General features: G+C 35.6%; 1 protein-coding gene across 2 annotated transcripts; it reads right to left on the bottom strand.

The window, feature by feature from the left end:
- Window positions 1–1,589: 1,589 nt before the first annotated feature.
- Window positions 1,590–23,783, bottom strand: LOC137396503 (AP-4 complex subunit mu-1-like). 2 transcript variants are annotated; one of them, XM_068082803.1, is made up of 10 exons: window positions 23,649–23,783; window positions 19,240–19,331; window positions 16,949–17,058; window positions 16,603–16,699; window positions 12,898–13,032; window positions 11,441–11,666; window positions 8,332–8,497; window positions 5,646–5,744; window positions 3,105–3,222; window positions 1,590–1,705 (listed from the first exon to the last, which is right to left on the bottom strand). In XM_068082803.1, exons 1-10 carry the CDS (start codon window positions 23,713–23,715, stop codon window positions 1,694–1,696), a joined length of 1,122 nt encoding a protein of 373 aa, XP_067938904.1. In that variant the 5' UTR covers window positions 23,716–23,783; the 3' UTR covers window positions 1,590–1,693. The 2 variants fall into 2 exon arrangements, with proteins under 2 accessions (XP_067938904.1, XP_067938903.1); XM_068082802.1 differs by lacking the exon at window positions 1,590–1,705 and adding an exon at window positions 2,595–3,021.
- Between the last annotated feature and the right edge of the window lie 372 nt (window positions 23,784–24,155).

The raw sequence follows: 24,155 nt of genomic DNA, 5'->3' as shown, positions 1-24,155 counted from the left end.
AAACCTCAGGTCACATTTTAGCAGATCCACTTAATAAAGTTTAAAAAAGCAATAAACAATAAAAGGTTATTCATCTCACAGCTTTGAACGATCCAAAGCAAATCTTTTTTTATTTACTAGTTCTAAGCTTACTCAAGATTCAGACCCCTATCAAAGGTATTATAGCCTTAGATCATTTATCAAGGATTCCCAAGTGATAGTCAGGTCATAATGGCAACGATCACCAAGACAGACGCCTACTGTGCTGACAAAATTCACTCACACCAGGCTATTTGAAAAGACAACTTTCAATTATCTCCACATTCTCAGCTGGTTAGTTTTTTTGGCGTACAAGAAAATCTTGTCTTTTTCTGACAGACTGCCTGTTGGAGTGCGGCAAGGGGCCAACACTAACAACCTAGTCATCATCAATACTTCTGTTTTTAATAAACAAAGTATCAACTCAGTTATGGTACAAAAGTCAGATACATATTAACTGAAGTTTTAACAAGTTATTTATAGTAACAGTTCTGTGCAGCCTCACTATTATGTGTACGTGATGAAATAGGAGACTTTTTAATCAAGTAGAAGTCTGAGCACAAGAAGCAAACAGTATTCTGCTCATGCATCTACCTAGTAATTTTATTCAAGACTGCAAGTACAGCTCTGGTAGGTATTTGTGACAGTGAAGGGAGCTGAGTTAATCTTGTTTAATAATTCTCACTACACAACCAATAATAATCTATGTTCATAAATCCCATCACTTTGTTGTGTGTGTTTGCATGCGTGTGGTAGTGTGTGTTAGCGTGTGTGCGCGCATGTGTTGGTAGGTGCATGTGTGTGCATTAGTGGTGTTGGTGCACGTAAGTTCACACCTGTGTGAATGTGTGCATTAGAGCTGTTGGTGCGTGCATGTGTGTGCATTAGTGATGTTGGTGTGTGAGTTTGTGGTGTTGGTATACGTGGGAGTCCACACCTGTGTAAATGTGTGCTATTCTGCTAGTTTAAGTAAATGTCATGTGCTTTCATATTTTTTGACTGACTTTGTCCAAATTTCACATGAATATGCTCCATGCATTCCAAAGCAAATATATTTGGTTTCAAAACTCCGCCTGGTTCCTGAGAACCTGTCTCTTAAACATGCACCTGTCTTCTATCTGATAAAAAATAAAATAAATCTGGGCATCACCCGGCTTACATATTAATAGCTTATATAATATGACCTATAGATTATTGTCTAAGGTATAATAAGCAGACTGGTCTGTATTTAGCAAGACTAAAACAACATCCTAAGATAGGCTCGTGCCTTTGTAACACTTGGAGACATTCTTGAGCATGTGATTTAACCACTTTAACATTGGATCATGTTCGGTAGTCCTGACTTGACCTGTGAGGGACTTCATACAACAATACAATGCGTTGATGTACGATTTTTCTATGTATGTTTATTAGAGCACTAACTGCCAACTAGCTGGTGCAATGATAATTACTACTGTCTATAACGAACTTATCTAAGATGCAGATACAAGTTCACATTCGATCATCATTACAAATTATATGATCATCGTTCATAATCATGCCATTAGCTATAACCGACTATAAGTTGTCTGCTCTTGCCAGCAATGTTCTTGGGGGTGACAAGTCTCAAGATCATCCAGATCAAGGCTCAGCAAGCCGAGGCTGGTACTGTTGGTACTGATAAGATTGGTGAGAGCTACTTTAGAACCTGGTATAACAGCAGAAAGAGAGTTGGTAGGTAGAGACTGTGTTACATTTGTGGTCAGTAGTAGTAATGCTCATTATTAGCAACTAGTCACTTTTACAGAGACGCCAGCCTTGGGTAACTAAATGTTAGTAATCTTTTATCATCACAGCTTGGTCAGTGTTTTTCAATCATGTGATCTTATATCAGATGGGACTATTTTAGAACTTAAGACCCATACATGACGACTTTTAAAACCCAGATGGGCATTCAATTTTTTTAGCCTGACATAATCTAACAAAATCTTATGCATATATGCTTTTTTGCCTAGACTTTTTCACCTAGAAAGCGATTTTAGCCCGAAATCTATATATATCTCACTTTATTATCATGTGTGTCTGTTAGTACATGTTTTCACATTTTTTGCTTATTTCATCCAAACCTCACACACCTACGCTCCGTGCCTTCCCCAGGTCCGAAAATATTGGATTTCAAAACTTTTGTCTGGTTCCTGAAAACCAGCCTCTTGAACTCCCACCCGCTGTCTGATTGAGAATTAAAAACCCCAGGCAACACCAGGTTTACTGCTAGTTTTATTAAACCAACTTCTTGTTTTCGAAAACTGTCTTAAGAGCTAATGACTTTGTATTTGCATTTGTCCTTTATCCATCAGCCAGATAGCCTTGTGATGTGTCTCTGCAGGTAAACCGCTTGACAGGTACAAGGAGGTATACAGTGCTCTCAATGTCCTTGACCGCCCTTTGCTAGCAGAAATATTTCAACAGCGCTACATGGATGAACAGGCAATGAGACCCGAGGACTTTCTTCTTCTATTTAATGACAATAAAACGAAAGCCAGTGATGCAAGCTGGGGGCAACTCTAGAGTTAACATTAACATGTCTAGATAGTGATTGTGCTTTATTGATGGAAGGTAGAAGAGTTCTACTGTCATAAAGAAATAAATGACTAAAAAAAAAGGCAAATATGGTTTCAATATTTAAACTTCTACATGCATATAGACATCTATAATATACACCCGAAGTCATGATCTATGACACGGGTAGAATAGTGCTTGCTGAGGAAAGAATAGTCACAAGATAACAATTCAAAGGCAATGTTGTACAAAGGGTGAAGAGACCTATTCGCTGTTGACAGTAAATCGCGAGTGACAATCTCCAGATATTGTGAGGTGACGCACCCACTTAGATACAGGCTTGATATGCTTCACATGAATGGAGACTACCTTGCAGCTGGAATGGAGATAGTTGCTTATTTCATATTTGAACTGAACAGCCATTGGTGTGCACAGATCTAGCTTACTGTCTCCTTCTAGTAAAATCTGGAAATACACAAGGAATGCACAACTCTCCTATTGCAATTAGATGTAAAAACTGTTTGAGGGTGAAGCAAATTAGTTGTTACCTTGAAGTGGGCTGAAGCCTTAGTTTGACCGGCTATTTCCGGAATATTCCAAACAATCGTCTGATGGTCATCATTAAGCTCAAGTGTTTGGTGCATCATATTCGACAGCTTCAGCAACCTACCATATGATGGATCGTTCAAGTATCAGACCAGCCAAACAATATATGAGTTAAATAACAGACCAGCCAAACAATATATCAGTTAAATAACAGACCAGCCAAACAATATATCAGTTAAATAACAGACCTGCCAAATAATATATCAGTTAAATAACAGACCAGTCAAACAATTTATCAGTTAAATAACAGACCTGCCAAACAATTTATCAGTTAAATAACAGACCAGCCAAATAACGGATAAGTTAAATAACAGACCGGTCAAACAATCTATCAGTTAAATAACAGACCAGCCAAATAACGAAGAAGTTAAATAACAGATCTGCCAAACAATTTATCAGTTAAATACCAGACCAGCCAAACAAAATATAAATTAAATGACAAATCAGCCAAATAACATATTAGTTTAGTCTCAGAACTGCCACAGTTTATAAGTTCATAGACAAAAATGGTTCTTAGATCTACACGATATTTATTTGGGATAATACTTTTATGAAGTGGAAGTGCTAAAATGACGATAATAACAGCTTTTAGGTTGATAAATGTACTACAGTTTGTTGAAAAGGAGAGAACTATATCCAGTGCAAGCTAACAGTTAATAGTCAACCAACTTCTATCTACATAAGGCCATAATGAAATCACATATTTATTGGAAATTGAATTTCTTTGGATGTGTTGGAAATATGTTGTAAGTTAAATAGTACATTCCAATTAGAGAAACTACATATAATAGAAACTCCTATAACGTAAACCGTTTATGTAAATTCCCTTAAACATGAAGAATTTTTGTAAAGTCTTTGTTTTGTAGAACATGAAAAATGACATAAAGTATGTATGTATAACATAAAGTAAAGCCTCAACTTGGTGCAAGTTCTCAAATTTGATCTGATTAACTCTTTTGCTACCGCAACCTGATGTATCGGCTTTCGCGGTAATATAAGTACTGACTGTAAGCCGATGTATCGGATTATCAATAGGGTTTCACTTTTCTTTTTTATTGCGAAGCCTACACATTGGCTAGGCTAATCAAATTTGGTCTCTAATGAAACAACCTTGTTGCCAATCACGTGCAAGAAATAGAAAATGTTTTGGCTCAACAATTCCATTTCTAATTATTTTTCAAAACGGCAAAACCAGATCGTCATGGCAATAAGAAACACAATGCATCAAAGAAAGCGTTAGAAAAATTGTGAGAGTGATATTCATAAAACAATTTTATACTTATATTGTAGAGAATTTTATTCTGAACAAGATGCATTTTACAGTTAAACAATATCTGCTTTTATTCTTGAGATATTTCTTAAATACTAGCGCTGTATCGATCTTTCGAAAATCTGTTCAAACTAATCCGTTCAGAATAGCGATTTTAGCGCAATAGTGAAATAATTGTGTCAACTATTTTATTCAACAATTAACAAACTATCGTTTGCGCCGAAGACTTTTACTCATTCATCTTTATGTCTGAAGACAACATCACAGCCGAACTACCAAGTTCAATCCTTCCTCATCTCTGTCATTGGCCGACCTTTGAAATGTAAACTTTCCTTACTAGATTCTAGCATATGATCTTTAATGTAAATCATTTGAAAAATTTAATCTTTCATGTAAACCATTTAATCAACTTGGTCAAAATAATCGTTCGGTGAGAACTTAATGCGGTAGCGAAAGAGTAAATGGGAGTCTCAGTTAGCTTTAAAAGTATTGTTATCTATCTTGCCGCACTTTAGAGAGAAAGCAACATATACGCATCTGTTATAGATATAAATATATTTGCTTTATTTTAGACATATTTGTCTTTGTAGCACAGAGCTTGTTGTGGAAAAAAGGTGAAAAAAATTGATTCAAAACCGATATGAATTTACATTGAAGGTGTGGGCTTCCCTTAACATAAAATGATTGTAATCAAGGACTCCAAACCGAATGTAAGTGATGAAAAAGCAAAATGTTGTATATACAAACCAGTATTACCAGTTACTGCAGTCATTAAATTAAGAAGTAATGTTTTGTTCGTTTTTTCATTTTGAAGGGCCAAAGGGGCGAGTTTGGGAAGATCTCAGAACGGATTAAACAATTTTACTGTTCATATAACATAAATTTCCTATAGCCTAAACGTTCTCGAAACGAATATATTTATGTAGTAAGGGCAGCAACTGTACTGATATTGGCAGCCATACCAGTGTACAAAATTATGTTGATGCATTGCTTTTTTCGTCTACAAATACTATGTTCAGTTACTACATTCTATTATGAATACATTTGGTCATAATTACTGAATACAGAGAATCTAAGAAATCTTAAATAACAAAACGATTACGAAAAATGCGAAAAAAAAACATACAAAATGTGACAACTACCACTTTTAAAAGACTACCTTCTGTTATCTTATATTACGCTTACATCATCCGAATTGCTATAAAATACCCACCCACGACTCCTGCCATGAAGTGAGAAGGTGATGGAAGAGTTGAGACACATGACAGCAGGTGGCACTTTACAATGCACTGTGACAACAAGCTCACCAGCTCTACAAAGTTGAGACAAGAGAAGGTGGCAATGCGATGTCTATAGGTATAAATTCACTAATTATTGATAAAGTAATCAGCCCCAGAATGTTAAAGGTTGACTTGCAACAAAATTCACATTACAGTTATTTGATATCAAAAGAATCACCATGTCTTACTCTGTTGTGTTGTAGGTGCAAAATATGTGGGAATGTGATTACGAGCTCTTAAAAGCTAAAAAACGAACAGTTAGTCGCAGCCACACGAGACCGCCGTAGTTTGGATTATCTTTCTAAAGCGGCTCAAATGTGACGTAGTGTTGAGAGATGGTTTCTGTTTTTTGGCAGTGATATCTTATAACCTACCATAAAAATTCGTTAAAATTTCTAACCTTACCTCGAAGGAGTACATATCATTGTCTAATAATCATGACGAGCCTGTTGGTCACCTGTGATAATCGAAAAGTGCTGAAGAAATTATTTGCGAAGTATTGGGTCACATGATCAGATTACGACTTGCCGATTAGACCAGGCCGAAAAAAAACTGTAAAGTAGCGAGCATCTATATTTGATACGAGGTTTTTGGTGAAACCCGAAGTGTTTGTCATAAACTAGTGCTACGATATGTTTATATTGAGCTTTTTATTGGCCTTTCAATTCACGCGAGAACATCAGAGAAATAAATAGATTCCAATCTACAGCGGCTTTTCGTTTTTGAGCTTTGAAGAGCTTGTAATCACATTTTCACACATTTGGCACCTACATCATAACAGAGTAAGACATTGTGAATCTTTTGATAGCAAATAACTGTAATGTGAATTTTGTTACAAGTCAACCTTTAAGGTATATAACAGAAAATGGTGCAAAGTGCACTGCTGAAAACTTGGCTACACACACCGATGAAATGCACAGTTGAAACACAGCCATTACTTGCTGTAAGTACTAACTGATACTTACTATGGATACACACTGAAACTACTAAACGTTGTATTGATAAACAGATTGACCAATAACATTGTATTGATAAACAGATTGACCAATAACATTTGTGTCACTATTTGCACTCCTATATTTTTGCTCAAGAAAAATGAGGCTTCTTGTTAATGGTAAAAACAGCCAAGTACAAAAATACTTCATATTCGTGACATAAAAAACTATACAGCAAGCTTTATAACTATATAAAACTATATAATTTTTATATAATTATAAAACTTATATATAAGAAAACTATATAATTTTTATATAATTATAAAACTTATTTATAAAAAAAATTATATAATTTTTTATAGCAAGCTATAAAAATTGTGGTTGAATAGATTCAACTACTTAAAATCTAACCGATAGGCTTCATGAATAGTTCCACTTTAATTGTGTGTGACTATACGCTAGTGGCTTTTTAACTTCTGTTACAAATTGAGAACATCTTTATCTTGATATAAATATATATACATAAAGTTTATTAAAAACTACAAGTTACTGCACAGCTTTGTCCGCAAATGCTGTTATGTGTTAAATATAAATCAATTTTTTGACCAAAGAATTTTTTATTATCCGGGCAACGGCGGGTAGCAAAGCTAGTTTATACATATTTATGAATATACATGTGTATATATATCAAAAATGAGGTTCGGTTGCGACAGACCAAAACAAAATGGAACAAGGCTAAAATAGTTTGTTAGCGTATATAGCTTAATAAATAAAATGTTAGCGTTAACACTTGTATGCATCAATTACTTTTCGTCAAACTCGTTTTTCTGACTGAAAACATCTCATGCTTTGTTTCCTTGTGACCATCTCTTAGTAGCGAATAACAAAGAAGATAATCTAAAGAAGTGCTATTGTAGGTAAAGCAATCAGTGGCGGTACCTGTCATATCTTGCTACCTGCACTCAACTGCATAAGACCCCGCCATACGACATTAACTCTTTCTGGTGTCAGCATTATAAGGCAAAAATGTCGTACAGAGGGGTATAGAAACCCATAGTAATTACCTAATGCAAACACCCTCTAGAAAAACCGTCAACATTTTGTATATGTGCTTTACATATTAAAAATTAGTAACAAAATAGTATATTAACCTTAGTAACTATAGTTACTTATGTTGCATCAACGGAGATACGCCGATATATGTGAACCAGCTCTTTAGCAATAAGTTCCGAGGAAATTAGGCTATGTGAATTAGAAATGTGATAACAATGATAACAAATGAATTTGAACTGAATATTCAATAAAATTCAACTAAAATCATGTGACAAAAAAAGTCGAGTACAAAATTAAGGTATACAATTACAATGACAACAATTCACAACTGTAATCGTCTTCTACTGCTCTTGCAAAACAATTATAATTTTTCAATGAGTATAATTTTTCAATTTTTCATTCCTGATAAAAAATAGTATGCAAAGTTTTATTTTTCATAAAGTGCATAGATTTTCAACTGTCATAACTTGTAAGATATCTGAAATTCATCAACACTAGAGTAAAAAATAAACAAAGATCCAACATGATGAAGTTTGACTAATAACTTAAGGCCACTCCAAACCTACTTCAAAGCTCAGCACTTAGTCTACTAAGTGTACCCTCATCTCTTTATCCTTAGAATTATCCCTACCCTGATCCGTGTCTGGCCTCTAGTAAAAAGGGAGGGCTGGTTGATGGAAGTTGATATGACATAAGCTGTGTCTGTCCTAAGGCTAACGAAGCCTGCAGACGCCCCGCAGTGTTGAACTCGCTAGAGTCGACGCAGCGGGTAAAACTGTGTTGCCCAATCAACTTGCCTGCAGGACACAGCAAAAACATTCAGGAAATCAGAGACAAAATTGCTGCTGTAAAGTGACATGTGGGAGCAAATCCAGCAAGTGTGATTACAGTTTTCATTACAGCTATAAGAACATGTCGTATTAACTACCTACTTGTGTAGTCATGTGACAATGTATAGAGCTAGTGCAAGTTTTCCGAAATAACACAACTAGATAAAGTAATCCTTCACAGCTTCAGTACTTCCTGGGGTAAAGACTTTTATTAAAAAATTAACAAGAAAAAAAGAAAAAGCAAATTACATAAATTTCTCTCATGCTCTTGCCTAGTGAGATCCCTTCACGAGCGAGCATATACTGAGAGCATACAAGCACCATTGTGATAGCAGTGATGGCGGTTCGCTGTGTTCCTGTTACAGTTTGTGAAGTGTAGAAGTGTAGTGCTTGTGATACCCTTTATCATGCATCTTAAAAGCCCTCAACAATGCCTAATGAACTTAAGAAAATACGAGTTCATTAGTTTCCACTACACAAATTTTCACATTTTGCAGGGAGGGCAGGGAGGCTGCCCTCATCAGCCATAAAAACGCGGGTTTGTTGTATTCCTAAATTGATTATCTGAAATTCCACAAAATTAAGTTTCGCTTCAATCTTTAGGATTATACTCTTTTATGCGATGCCTTCTCTTGCATCAGCATGTTAAAATATTATACTCTCAATTATATAACACTCACATTCAATGAGATCTGTTCAGTATTAATATTACACTAGCACAGTTAACTGCTGTTATTTCTTTATCTCATGAAGACGCATTAAATTCTTGTTTCATTTTACAATATCTAATTCTAAGGATTTGCTGTTGCCATATAGCATCAATTAGAAAGCACACAAATGCATTTATGTATGCTATGCAATAAGTTGAATTTTTAGTTTCAGTTCACGAACTGTCAATATAGCTTGTTTATGATTGGTCAAATTTAGTTTCAGTTTACTCAGCCTCCAATAAAGCTTGTCAATAGTGATGGGTAATGACTTACCAACTCTCTTAAAACCGTACATGAACATATCCATCTAGAAATTCAGTAAACCAAAAAAAATGAAGTCCATGGAAAGTTTCAATGACTTTTTGCAAAACCCCAGGAGAAACCCTAGTAGAAATAATTTTGCAAGCAAACTTCCTAAAATCGATGCATGAAATACAGACGGTTCCCAACCTACGAACGAGTTACGTTCCGAGCGATTGTTCATAAGGTGAATTTGTTCGTAAGTTGCTTCAGTGCTATATTTTGTATTATAATTTATGTTTAAGGCCTATATAAGTATATTGAAGGTTGATATAAGTATGTTTAAGGCTTGTATAAGTAACCTGTATTGGTTTGTACTGAAAAAAACATTTAATAAAATGGAGATAATACTTTGGTGGACCCCGGACTATGACACTGCATTTATAATAACTATGTCTTGTCCTTTTTATTATATTGCTGTTTGAATCTTTATGCTATCACTTATCGTTGTTGTCTTATTTTTTGTACGTGTTGTCCGTTTATTATATCGTTGTTTCCCTCGTTATGCTATTGTTATATCTGATATATCGTCATAACACTATCACTTATCATCACTTATATTGTTGTTATACCAACGCGGTAGCGGTCCTATTTATTCACTTGGTTAGCCAGTGTTCTTACCGTCTGCCGTTAGCCGAAATGGTTGATATTATTGTATATAACTGAGTGCGCTCATTTAGTTGAGCAGAGCAGATAGCCTTACGCTTCTCGGCTAGTGAAATTTCCTTCGCTAATTAAAAGCTGAATGAAACTACACGCACTCTCTTCTCTTTATTTATTAGTAGAAATCGTGCCAAGTAAGGCCGGCAAACCCCTTTACAATACGTATGTAAAGTTCAAACAAATAACTCGAAAGTTATTCGAGTTACGAACAACATACATACGTTCGTATGTATCGTTGTTCGTAACTCGAATGTTCGTAAGTAGGGAACCGTCTGTATATGTTGCCAGCGACTGCATGGTACTAGGCTCTTCAGACTCGATCTGTGAACCTTTGTTTACGCAGAGCAGAAGGTAGCAAGCTGTAAGTCTTTACAAAAGAACATCACCAAAATACTGAAAATAACATGTTTTACACATAACAATAACCAGCCTGAAAGACCTGAACAATTGCTAGTAAAACTGACTCAGCCTCAAAAAAGAATTCTGTCAATTGACCACTTGTAGACGTCACAAACCATATTCCTCCTTTCTTGCTGGAGTTTATTGTTCGAGTTTAGAATGGTAAGTTTTGTGTACCAGTCGAGTCTTTTTATGTTGTTGTAAGTTTTTGTATCTAAAGAACTAGGCAATCTCGAGAAGCCTAAAGCAAAGATTAATTAATTGGATGTTGGCAAAAGATATTCAGATAAGACCGTCTAAGTATTTCAACTCAAAACAGATAATAGAGTCTATTTTAGTTGCTTTCAGCGGTGTCAACTTGCTATTATTGGCTCTTTATTGTTCGGACAGCATGGCTACAAATCGTTTCTTTTTTGATAACAATTTATTTTTTAGCAGCAAAAATTCCGTTGTAGAAAGCGTTGCCATCTTTAGCGCAATCAAGTCGATTGCATCGTATTTACAATGACGAATTGCATTAATACTTTTCTTGCATGTAGCGTTATATGCTTCAGACTATACAAATTGCAAAAGGTGCTAGAATCGTGCTTGTTAATAATTTGTTAAGCCAATTAAAAACGTATCGTTGACGATTTCGGTGCGCATGCACAGCTTTGACAATTTTGAGAATATCGGCAGAATAATTCTGTGTTTTTCATACATTTCGTGATTTCAGTCAGAACCAACAAAAATGGCACATGTGGCAGTACACATTTACTGTAAGACATTAGGGAGGAGGGAAAAGAACAGCCATACTGTAAGACATTAAGGTGGGGGGGGGGTAAGCGAACAGCCTTACTGTAAGACTTGTTCAGTTGCAAGTGAACCAGTTTTTGACCGGAGGATACATTCTTAGCGCTGACAACACCCCGTGTTACGCATGTGAGTTCTCCCGAGCTGCCCGTCACATAATCAAGAGTTTCTATCCAGTCCAGATAAATATGCTCTTTGTCTTCTTGAGTTTGCGGTTGCAAAACAGGAACAACCTTGCTGCGACCTTGCGGCTGATGTCCGGAGCCAGTCAGCTGCAGAGATACAATCAGCTTTAACGACGCTAGATGCAGTTCAGTGGTTGTATGAAAATGAGATGAAAAGTGCTATAGATAGCTATTATAGATAGCTATCTATAATAGCTATGTATAATAGCTATAAGTGCTATAGATAGCTATTATAGATAGCTAACTAGTTTAGATAACATCATGAACTCCATTGCCAGAGTTTCAGTGAATACTGAAAGCACATAATTTCTAGAATAATCCATGTCACTGAGCTGTTATTTTGCTATCAAGCTCTTATCTTCATAATGTAAGACAAAGAGTAGACAACTCAAATGTGCAAACATCGACATTCACAAGCAGTTTGATGTGTAGAATCCATTGTAAATGTGATCTGATTTACAACAATTTCACCTGCGACACGCTGGTTAGAAACAATATAAGTGATAGCGCAGACGCCGCATGTGCGAGGAACATACAGTGCGTTTCCATGCTTCGAATAAATTCGGAATTGCTTATACTTTGAATAATAGAAACTGTAAAATCTGAATGCATTCCACACCATTTCGCTTCATTAAATTCATGAGAAAGCATTCGTTATGAGGAATAATAATTCATATAATTCTATTCGACATTATAGAAGCGATCACTGCCAATAGATCGAAATCAATAATTTTTGACTAAGCTCTCCTCAGTGGAGATAAACAAATTTCAGCACACAACCATGTGGGTCTCTGCTGCAAAAATTCTACTGCTATTCACTAATGTTTCTGCTAGACTTTTTGCCTTGACATTAATGATTACATTCCAAAGATGGGTTACTCATGCGAGGGTGACGAAATAACTACCTTTTTAGATCTGGTAATAGACATGAATTGAAAGAAGAATTGAAAATTGACCGTGACCTGAAAACGAGTCCACTTCAATAATTTTGTGGGATACATCACGAATCTCTGTAAGATGTAGATATATCGCAACTCCAGATCGTTGAAGCGTTAAGGAATGAATTCGTTGGCAGCGGACAACTCACAATGCATTCAAAGTAAGGAAACACAATGAATAACAAAAAGGGAGTTCATCATAAGTGCTCCTAGCCAGTTGGATTCTACTTGGCTTCTACACGAGCAGATAACCATAGGTGTATGGTAAAATACTGGAGTAAAACGCTTATTCATGCTGTCCAATGAGCTGCTGTCTACTTCCAATAAAATATGTTGAGGGTGTAGACACAATTAGGTATGAGAGAGAATGTATGACCAACCTTTGCTAGTTTAGCTGTAGAAAATACATCGTAAATGGGTAAAAAAGGACGTGGAGATGAAGTTGGAAGTGTGTACGTCTGTGAAAGAAACCCTCGTATTTTTTCTGTACTGGTCAAGTGTACAAACCCTCCAATCTGAAACATGCATACATTGGATTGTTGCAGTATTATGTCGATGTACAAAGGCACTACTAGCTCTACCATAGACTATATACACTTGTACTACTGGCTCTACCATAGACTATATACACTTGTACTACTAACTCTACCATAGAGTATATACACTTGTACTACTGACTCTACCATAGACTATATACACTTGTACTACTAACTCTATCATAGACTATATACACTTGTACTACTAACTCTACTATAGACTATATACACTTGTACTACTAACTCTACCATAGACTATATACACTTGTACTACTAACTCTACCATAGACTATATACACTTGTACTACTAACTCTACCATAGACTATACACACTTGTACTACTAACTCTACCATAGACTATATACACTTGTACTACTAACTCTACTATGGACTATATACACTTGTACTACTAATTCTACCATAGACTATATACACTTGTACTACTAACTCTACCATAGACTATATATACTTGTACTACTAACTCTACTATAGACTGTATATATATTTGTACTACTAACTCTATTATAGACTTTATACACTTGTACTACTAACTCTACTATAGACTGTATATATATTTGTACTACTAACTCTACTATAGACTATATACACTTGTACTACTAACTCTACCATAGACTATATACACTTGTACTACTAACTCTACTATAGACTATATACACTTGTACTACTAACTCCACCATAGACTATATACACTTGTACTACTAACTCTACGATAGACTATATACACTTGTACTACTAACTCTACTATGGACTATATACACTTGTACTACTAACTCTATTATAGACTATATACACTTGTACTACTAACTCTACTATAGACTGTATATACTTGTACTACTAACTCTATTATAGACTATATACACTTGTACTACTAACTCTACTATAGACTGTATATATATTTGTACTACTAACTCTATTATAGACTATATACACTTGTACTACTAACTCTACTATAGACTGTATATACTTGTACTACTAACTCTATTATAGACTATATACACTTGTACTACTAACTCTACTATAGACTGTATATATATTTGTACTACTAACTCTATTATAGACTATATACACTTGTACTACTAACTCTACTATAGACTGTATATATATTTGTACTACTAACTCTACCATAGACTATATACACTTGTACTACTAACTCTACGATAGACTATATACACTTGTACTACTAACTCTACTATGGACTATATACACTTGTACTACTAACTCTATTATAGACTATATACACTTGTACTACTAACTCTACTATAGACTATATATATTTGTACTACTAACTCTACTATAGACTATATACACTTGTACTACTAACTCTACCATAGACTATATACACTTGTACTACTAACTCTACTATAGACTATATATATTTGTACTACTAACTCTACTATAGACTATATACACTTGTACTACTAACTCTACCATAGACTATATACACTTGTACTACTAACTCTACTATAGATATTTCTACATGATGTGAGAATAAAACACATTCAGTAACAGATGCTGCCCTAAAAAAAGGCAAGGGAGGGACTGACTGAACCTTCATTAGTCCTGCTTGTTGGGCTCTGGAGGTGACAGTAAAGGCAAGATAAGTCGAAACAGACCCTGGTAGGCCAGGCGGAACATATGCTGTGTTTCGGCCTGGTCAGGCTAGTATTTTGTAAGCATCATTAATTGCTCACATGAATAACGGAAAAAAAATCTGTAGCCTGGTCCCAGAAGCGGGTGGCCAGATTTGTCTCAAAACGCCACTTTTTTACGCGGTCCTCAGGACACCAATGACTGCAAAAGTGCGTATGGACATGTGGATTCTTCTACAAAGCAGAAATCCTAGCGAAGAGCTAAGAATAGCGTTGACAGAGAAAGCCATGACGGAAAATAAGGGAAATCTATATCCCAGTCATGTTTATAACGAATAGGCGAACGAAGAAGTCACCACCGATCAGCGGAAGCTCTCAACTACACATTGATGCTCATGGAGAAGGTTCACAGAATACTAGAAGGTCGTTTCTCTCCAAGGATGATGATGATGATGTACACCCTGATAGATTAGAAGATAAAAAATACCCCAACTCTGGCGTAGCAAAGCGAAACTCTAAGATGGTCATTTATTCATCAAATGATTGACGAACAGAGATAATAAAATCTTGACCTGCAAGATTTACACTTATAAACCAGTTCTGTGAGCAACCAGACAACGGAGCAGAGAGCCAGGTTATGGGTAGTTTAGTTGCTTTAGAATTTGTTACAGGTATTATTTATAAATGAAGAACTACATTTACTACAAGTACTACATTTAGTATTATTCAACTTCGATAAAAAGCTAGGTCAACCGCATTTAAAGAGATGAGCCTTGAATACAACGAACCAATCATAGAAATCTTGTCAATCAATCTTGAAATGTGAATTTCAGTTATGTCGTAGAGGTGACAACAATGTAAAAGGCAGAGGCAGTCGAGAAAGCCAGTTTACTAGTCAGAGTTTGCTTGTTTCTTGGTAAAACAAGTTCTATGCCACACCGAAGTAATGCTACGTCGTTTGTCAGTTCCTCTCACCCTTGTGTGTGTGTTAAACCACAACCTATCAAATAGAGCTGTTTACGACTCACTTCCTCCCAACCTACCACCCCTCCTACATCTCTCATCACACTTAGACAAATCTATACCATAACTTTTTATGTTCTACTATTATATTGGACTCTTGCTAGTACAAAACTGTAATATCCATTCCGTTTCCTAGATTAACACTATGGTAACAGGATAGTAATGTAAATACACCGCAGACAGCTACATTCTGTCTCCTTACCACATGAGCACACGACTCTCCTTCACACCTGCATGACTCATTCTACCATAAACTAATTTATATGTACCCCAGGTAGTCCTGACTTAGTGAAAGAGTTCTGAAGACCCCAGTTCCAAGCTTTTATTGCCTGCATACAGGCTATTTACACTGTACTGCTTCACCTTTTCTTCTTCTCGTCTTTTTTGGTATTCTAATAATAACTTTCAACAAGTACAATAAATTTTAACTCTTTCTTTTTCATTTAACTTTTGCGTGTGCACGGGCACGCACACAAATGTTAGACTACAGTAGAGTACATTGCAGATATTATGTATTTTTACCTATTCCTTATGTTTACTTTCTTGGCATTTATATTTTCAGTCAGCATTTGTATGGTAGCATTTGCATGGTACCAAAAGTGGTTTTTATAACGCTTCATCTATGGTGGATATTAGCCCAACACTGGATACCGTAGGTACATAATAACAACGTCATGGCTTGTGTACATGTGCAATACCTATATATTCATGGTTACTTTAATGGTTTTAAAAACTTTTTTATTTATTTTCATTTAGTTTCTTCAAGAATATTTTTTAACAATTTTCACCATTTAAACATGGTGTCGTAACTCCGAGCCATCGCTAAGTGAGAACTACTTGTATTAACTTAAACAACAGCTATTACGTATGGACTCAAATAAGAGAAGTTGTCTTCCCTTCACACATGTTATATTACCAGCATGCTATCCACGATTTCTGCGAGCAGAGTGATGTTGGCAAGGATATTCTCTATCGAGAGGGCGCCCAGAAAATCTTGGCATACTCTTAAAAACCTACAAATATGGTAGAATCTTGAAAAAAACGAATATATTATACATTTATTTTATCAGTTTCGTTCAAAATCAATCATTTCAGATTATTGGTAAACTGTAATCAAGCAGTTTTGAGAAAATCAATCATATATTTTGAGAAATCAACATGGCTACAAGATGACCGGACTAAAAAATTAAATATAAAGCAAGAGAACATGATTACTCAAAACAAATCAAGAGTGTAAATACCTATAAATATAGTGTAAATACCTTTTACAGAATTGGATCATAGCTACTCTATCAGAGGCGGATGGGGTGGGACCCTTGAACACGAGTAGTAACAAAACTTCATCCCAGCTCTTTTGGCAAAATACTAAGTCCTAGAACAAAACAAATCGCAGAAAGATTATGAAAGGAATAGCTACAAATTGTGATAAGCCTTGTCGATCAACGAAGCATGACAAGTATATTATCTATCTTACATGATTGCTTGGATGTCTCTCGTAGAATGAACCCGTAACGTATACAATATATAACTGTAATGGCAACCTCAAACAGAATTTTAGCCCTTTATCACTATTATTCTACAGTATCTGTAGTATCTTCTTGGAGGACTAAAGAATCAACTGAAATGTACCAAGATTCCTCATATTGATGGTTTAAAAAAACTTTCATCAGTATTAAAAAGTTTGATTGATGTAATAAGCTCTTTAGCCACATTTGATAGAGTACAGTAAAACCTCTACTTACAATTACAGTCGAACCTGCACTCACGATTACAGTCAAACCTTTACTTATAAATACAGTAGATGCTCCTATAACGTACACTTCCTATAATGTAAATTCCAGATAACAGAAAAAATTTATGTGAAGTTTTTGCTTCCAACTACGAAAAAAATTCTATATAACGTAAAGTGTCAAGTCGAGCGAGTTTTTAAATTTGATTTAAATGGTAGTTCATCTCGCGGCGTTTTCAGAAGAGAAAACGCCGTGCGTATAGCGTTATAGATCTATTACATAAATATATAACTTTCGCGACATTCTAGTTCGCTATAAGAGATCGTTAAATGTGCCGACAAAAAGGAGAATAAAATGGCTGCGCAATTGTTCATGAATACTAAGGCGATCGATTGGTGCAGGTGTTTAGAGCGTCGGTCTACCAATCCGAATGTCATGAGTTGGAATATTGTCAAAAGTTATCTTTCATCCTAACCTTGACCCCTGGATACAGATAGACGACGACCAGGTAGAACTGCTTTTTATAGTAAAGAGATTTTGTTGTTTTGCCTTATTGTGGATGTACAGAATAATTGTGATTAGTTTTACTTTGCATGATAGATGTTGCTGTTCAGAAAAAATATGCAAATCGTTGTAAAAGAACATAGAAAATGTGCAGTCCCCATTAACCTATAAAATTACCGCAATTGTGATTTATAAAACCAGTGAGATTGATCATAAAAATGCGAAAAGTTGTCGATCCAAACTAATAATACTGCAGTTGCGGTACAGCTTAAAAATTACAAGAGTTAAGTGAAGTGTTTTCTTTTTGCATGACTAAAGGGGTGAGTTTAGAAAGATCTTAGAATGGATTAGGCAATTTACATGTATTTTACTGTTCTTATCATGTAAATTTCCTTATCAACGTAAACATTCTTGGAACGGATTATTTATGTTGTAGGAGCACCTACTGTACAGTCAAACCTTTACATGTCCTTACAAATACAGTGAAACCTACATCTACAAACCTCCACTTACAATTACAGTCAAACCTCTACTTACAATTACAGTCTGGCCTCTACTTATAAATACAGTCAAACCTTCATCTACAAATACAGTCAAATCTCCACCAACAATCTCATCTCAGCATACAAATCTTCCAACGTACAATGTAAATCTATACACTAGGTAAATAATTTACAACATGGAAACTTCGGAGGTTTGATGAATAATGCAGTTTTATAAGGTAAGAGAAAAAATTGTTAATAAAATGTAGAAAAAGAAAAAATGTACATCGGACAAGTTAATTTAAGTTTCCCAGTCTACTAGAGTAAGCTATGTTTCTATCACTATCATTGTCTTGGAATCTACACACTACTGAGCTTACACCTTCTGGTAGTGTGTCTATAAAGGAAAATACTATTGCAAACAATTTTTTTAAATTGTTATTACCTTGGTTTTTTATTCTATCTTTAACATAGCCTGCTATGCTGCAGTTGGTTTAATACCATGTAATTACCTGCAGCGTGCATTTGAGGGATTATTATAAGTTAGAGCAGTGGAACGAATTGAAAGAATAACGGTGTATTCTTATGGGAATACTTGCTCCAACACACGATTGTTTCAACATACAAAGCGCACCTCAGAACCAAATAATTTCATATGAAGAGGTTTGACTGTATGGTTTATTACTCATATGAAATTTACACTAGTATACTTCTCAATCAGTCCAGCAAAAATAGAGAACATTGAATCACCTTGTAACATTAATATATTCTCACAAGAGCTTCACAAAATCTCTGAACGACAATCCTTGGGCATTATGCAGTTTTTATTAAACTTACTTGGTGAGAGATGACTGGTGGAGTGCATTCCTGGGACTTGCTAAGAATGCGGAAAAACTCCCGAATCTCGTGTAAGGAATATACATTATCAACTGCAACATGAATAATCATTAGAGCACTTCGAGCAACATAGAAGAAATAACAAACTAGGAGAAGAAGGTAGGCCGACTCAATTAGAAATTTTCGCTCGACCATAGCTTTTAGTTCTACGAAGAAAATATTCAAGACCTCATTCTACCCCGCATTGTGAGCTACAAACTTACGTACTTACCTGCGCACTAACTCAGCCTGCTGGAGTACATTTCATTGTTGTTTTTCATTTCATTCATTCATTTCACAGTTAAGTTCATTGTTGGTGAAAACTTTGAAGTCAATTTTAGCTCTGCTATGGAGTTGTGTGTGTCAACAAACCGTCAGAAATTGTGGCAAGTTTTGCAGCCATTCCTTATGCACATAAACTTAGATTTCTTTAGCAAAAGTACCAAGATGCAATATGAAACACCAGCTGTTTTTATCAACTAATTTTGACAAAAATTTTGTGATTTTGTGTGTTGTTAATTACTGTGATGCTTTACGGTAGTTTATCTGTAAACTTTCTGTTTGTAGATATAATAATCTGCAAACAGAAAGTTTACAAACTATTATAATCCCATTTTGTTATTTTTAGTATATGTACATATATATTGATGAAGTCGAGTAACAACACAAAGGCCATAATTTTCCCATAAGATTGGATTCTGATGAATGGTATATGACCATGAGTCAATAATCACTATCACTGATCCATCAGCGTTCAAAAGAGTCGTCTCCAGAAAAGCAACAAAGCAGTCATAATGGTATTCAATCGAATACAAGATAAAAATATCTGAAGCCTTGTTCCTTGAGTCTGAATGGTTCATTAGCTAAGCTTCAGAAAACATAAGACTGGAGCAAGTGAGGGGAAAAGCGCATCTTGTAATTTGAAATTACAAATACTAATAATGTTGTAGTTTTGAATTGTCCCAGTACAAGCGTTTTCTTGAGAAGGAAATATGCTATCCTTAGAGAACCTATATATATACACAAAGTAATAAAAACCATCGTGTGGGAGACCGAATACCATTTATTCTAACCACTACCAGTTACAAAACAGGCATAAGAAAAATAATGAGGAGCCTCAACCAGCTGCTAGTAGGCTACCGAAAGAATGTATTGCTATAATAAAATTACTCTAATTGCACCATAATATTCTAATAATGCTTTGAAATGCCTTGATACACAGTGGTTGATAACTGATATACATGAAAATTTTAATCCAGAGCCAATGATTCCTACAACCATTCGAGCAATTACATGTGAGAAAGGCAATCATCAGACACGGGGAGCCAGACATGAGGATACCAAGGCTTGTCTAGACCGACAATAGGCATTAGTTGACAACTTCAGACTTTCCAAAGAACAGAATCTAAGCACAGCTTCGAGTTACATAGCTAAAACTTAGGTAATGGAGTAAGCATTAGTTTATGCTTGACTGTAAATGCGAACAGAAAGTGTCATGCTAAAAATGTACTATAATTAGGCAACATTGAGTAAAAGAACAGTTATTGTGTAGTAGAGGCAAATATTAAGACAATCTAATGGTGCCGCAAAAATTTTTTCAAAGCATCTTTGAGAATGTCGGAGACACTACAAACTAAACTGCAAACTGATGACACTGTATGCCAATTAAATCTAAAATCTCAAGTTCAAAAATAAATGTGGATCACCAGCATGGTCAGAAGGCCCCAAAAACCGGCTAATAATGTATTAATTGTGCCGTGTAAGCTTTTTGAATTGTTAGTTGTACACGCTATGCTATAGCGAAAGACAGCGAACTATCCATACATTACCCTGATAATAAAAAAGCAAGTGGGTTTTTGCTTTGCAAGAATGCAACAATGATACAAACATGACATTTAGGTAGACAAACGTGATATTATTTCGTATTACCTCGTAGTTGTCCAAATGTGGAAGTCGTGTGCCTCATATAATTTAATTTATTTTGTCAGTGGTTTTCAATTTTCGAGTAATTGAGTTTAATGCTAGTCAGTAGTGCAAGCTTAACTTGCTATATAAGTTTATACTGCTTTAGCTGAGTGGTTATTTATAAGATTTTTAATGTCTCTTATGGTTCTAGGTAGAAAGCTGTTAAAGTATTCACTTTTGGTGGCATGTATGGATGATGGTAGCCCTTTACTGTTTGCTCGAGTTTGAATGTGAGGCTCGGATTGATTAATAAGTTGGTCGTATCAATGATATACAGCCCCCAACTGGGGGGCTGTATATCACTGGTCGTATGAACTGTTTAGTGCTGAATGCTTATCCTCTTCAATAAGTATCCTCATTAAAAGTCGTAGTCTGATGTCACGACGTATCTTTTGTGGTGCAGGCAGACAAACGAAATATGTACTAAAAACACTATACAGCACTACAGTAATTCACCGTCGTAAAGTTCTTAGGTACGCGTTTATAAAACTGGTATTTGCCCATATTTCTATGGTTCCTACAAGTTCACATACAGACCTGCCAACCCAAGAGTGGGGCGATGCGTGAGATTTGGTTTTGGGGCAATTGATGTATCAATGATAGTATATATAAAATTGTGGAAATTGGGGCAAAAATCTCACGCATTTCCATTGGGATGATTGTGTGAGTCTCACGACGAATGCGTGAGAGTTGGCAGGTATCTATCTATCTATCTCTGTAAAATATCTCAAGTGGCCGCTAGGCCTGTAGAAATAAAATGGTGCATTAGGCATAAAAATAAGATCACAAATAAGCATAGACTTATTTATCTAAGTCTGAAGGATAAAAGTATAAGATCGCTTGGTCTAGTTATAAGAGAATCAGATGTTAAAATTTCATCGCACGGTTAAAAAAAGAGTGTTTCATTGCACTTGTATTGATTGTGTGTCTGATATTGGAGCCTCGAGTAAAATAGGATGAGTTCTTAATTACAAATCTATTAAAATCGACCATTAGGTCTTGGCTTAAAATTTTTTGCAGTGTGCTTTCGTCCTTGATGCGTCTTCTCTCTGCAAGTGTTTGCCATCCCATTTTCACCATTTCTGATGATATACTATCAAATTTTCTTAAATTGTTGGCCCACCTAAAAGCTTTTCGGTTAATGGATTCTAAATCTTGTATACTATAATCAAAATGTGGATTCCAGATTTCCGAAGCGTACTCTAGCAGTGGACGACACACACTATAGTATGCTGTCCTTTTGACATTAGGAGATGTTTTCTTAAGGGTCCGCATAAGCATAAAAAGAGTGCCGTTAGCCTTACGTATGATGCGATTTATGTGTTCATTAAAATTGAGGGTGCTAGAAACAAGTATACCCAAGTATAAAAAGGATTGCGAGGATATAAGAGATGTACCGCAATAGTTGTATATATGTGAAAATCTAACTGGTTCCACAGATGTAGATGTGCATTTATTAGCATTAAATCTCAACTGCCACGACTCAGCCCATGCAGCCACTCTGCACAGTTGGTCCTGAAGCAGAAGGCTGTCGGACGCACATTCTATTGGTCTAAAAAGTATGGCATCATCCGCAAATAAACGTATGGATGTCTTTGGACAGTTCAGAGACTCTGGAAGGTCATTGATATATAAAAGAAAAAGCAAGGGTCCAAGCACCGACCCCTGGGGCACACCTGATGTTACCTGGGTAGGTGGAGATGTTTTACCGTTAACTATGACACAGAATGTGCGGTCCAGGAGCCAGTGCTGTATCCAAGTCACTACATTTGCATTTAGGCCATAACTTCTAAGTTTGTGGATCAATTTGTCATGCGAAACTGTATCAAACGCTTTACTAAAATCCAAAACAAGTACATCCACTTGAGTGTTAAGATTATTAAAATTTGCCAAGTCTGATATGGTGTGTATAAGTTGAGATTCACAGCTGTGCTTTTTTCTAAAACCATGCTGTGTTTCACTTAGGATGTTATTCTGATCGAGATAATCTCTTATGTTATGAGCAATAATATGTTCTATAACCTTAGATGATACGCTAGTGAGTGATATTGGCCTATAGTTAAGTGGGGCCTTCTTGTCACCTTTCTTGAATACAGGGACTACATTGGCATGTTTCCAATCAAGTGGCACACACCCTGTGTTGAGGGAGTGTGCCACTCCCTCAAGTAGCAAGTAGCCGTACTCAACTGCACTATCGTTCTCACTCGCGGCTGTAAGTGATCACAATGTGTGTTTATTAAGCGTTTTGAGTCGCAGACACGACAGAGAACTTAAACAAAGATGTTACAACTAGCCCAGTATGTTCACATAATTAAAATAGATCTGCTTGCCTGAGCAATCAAATAATTTTGCTATTTAGCAAATGATCTCGGAAAGAATCACTGTCTATTTAAAACGCTACTCACAGTCTAAATCAAATAAACTTTCGTGGTTGCGTAAATTGCAGAGTGCAATTCTTTGGATCTTTCGCATGAGTACTTGAAAAAATAGTTTATATTATCTCAAATGTAAAATTGCGATAGATGTAAATAAATGACATCACATCTAGAATTGTTTTTATTTTGCCAAATGCAATAAAAGCCAAGTCGCCAATATTTTAACAAGTATACTACAAACGTCAAATCAGTGCGATTTACTTTTAAGACAATTCGCCATAGTTTTACAAAAATATCGCTGATGGTGAGTTGCGATACATTTTAATTACCGTACATTACGTAGAAACGCAACTCTAAACGGTGATCTCATGATGATGATCTCCAATGATAAAATAAAATATGGTATACTCATACCTGCCAACTCTCACGCATTGGGCGTGAGACTCACGCATTGGGCGTGAGACTCACGCAATCACCCCAAAGAAAAAATGAAAATGCGTGAGATTTTTGCCCCAATTTCCACAATTTTATATATAC

Source organism: Watersipora subatra, chromosome 5 (genome assembly GCF_963576615.1).
Source record: "Watersipora subatra chromosome 5, tzWatSuba1.1, whole genome shotgun sequence".
NCBI lineage: Eukaryota > Metazoa > Bryozoa > Gymnolaemata > Cheilostomatida > Watersiporidae > Watersipora > Watersipora subatra.
The sequence above is the reverse complement of the archived record's forward strand: the minus strand, read 5'-3'. Positions and strand labels throughout refer to the sequence as shown.

Bases quoted from the DNA above. Each gene is read 5' to 3' on its own strand.
- LOC137396503 (XM_068082802.1), bottom strand. From the start codon at position 23,715: ATGCGAAAGATCCAAAGAATTGCACTCTGCAATTTACGCAACCACGAA. The intron at 11,667-12,897 runs GTTGGTCATACA...GTATCTCTGCAG, and splicing joins CTACAGCTAAACTAGCAAAG to CTGACTGGCTCCGGACATCA. The intron at 8,498-11,440 runs GTAAGGCTGTTC...TGTGTCCTGCAG, and splicing joins GCAACTGAACAAGTCTTACA to GCAAGTTGATTGGGCAACAC.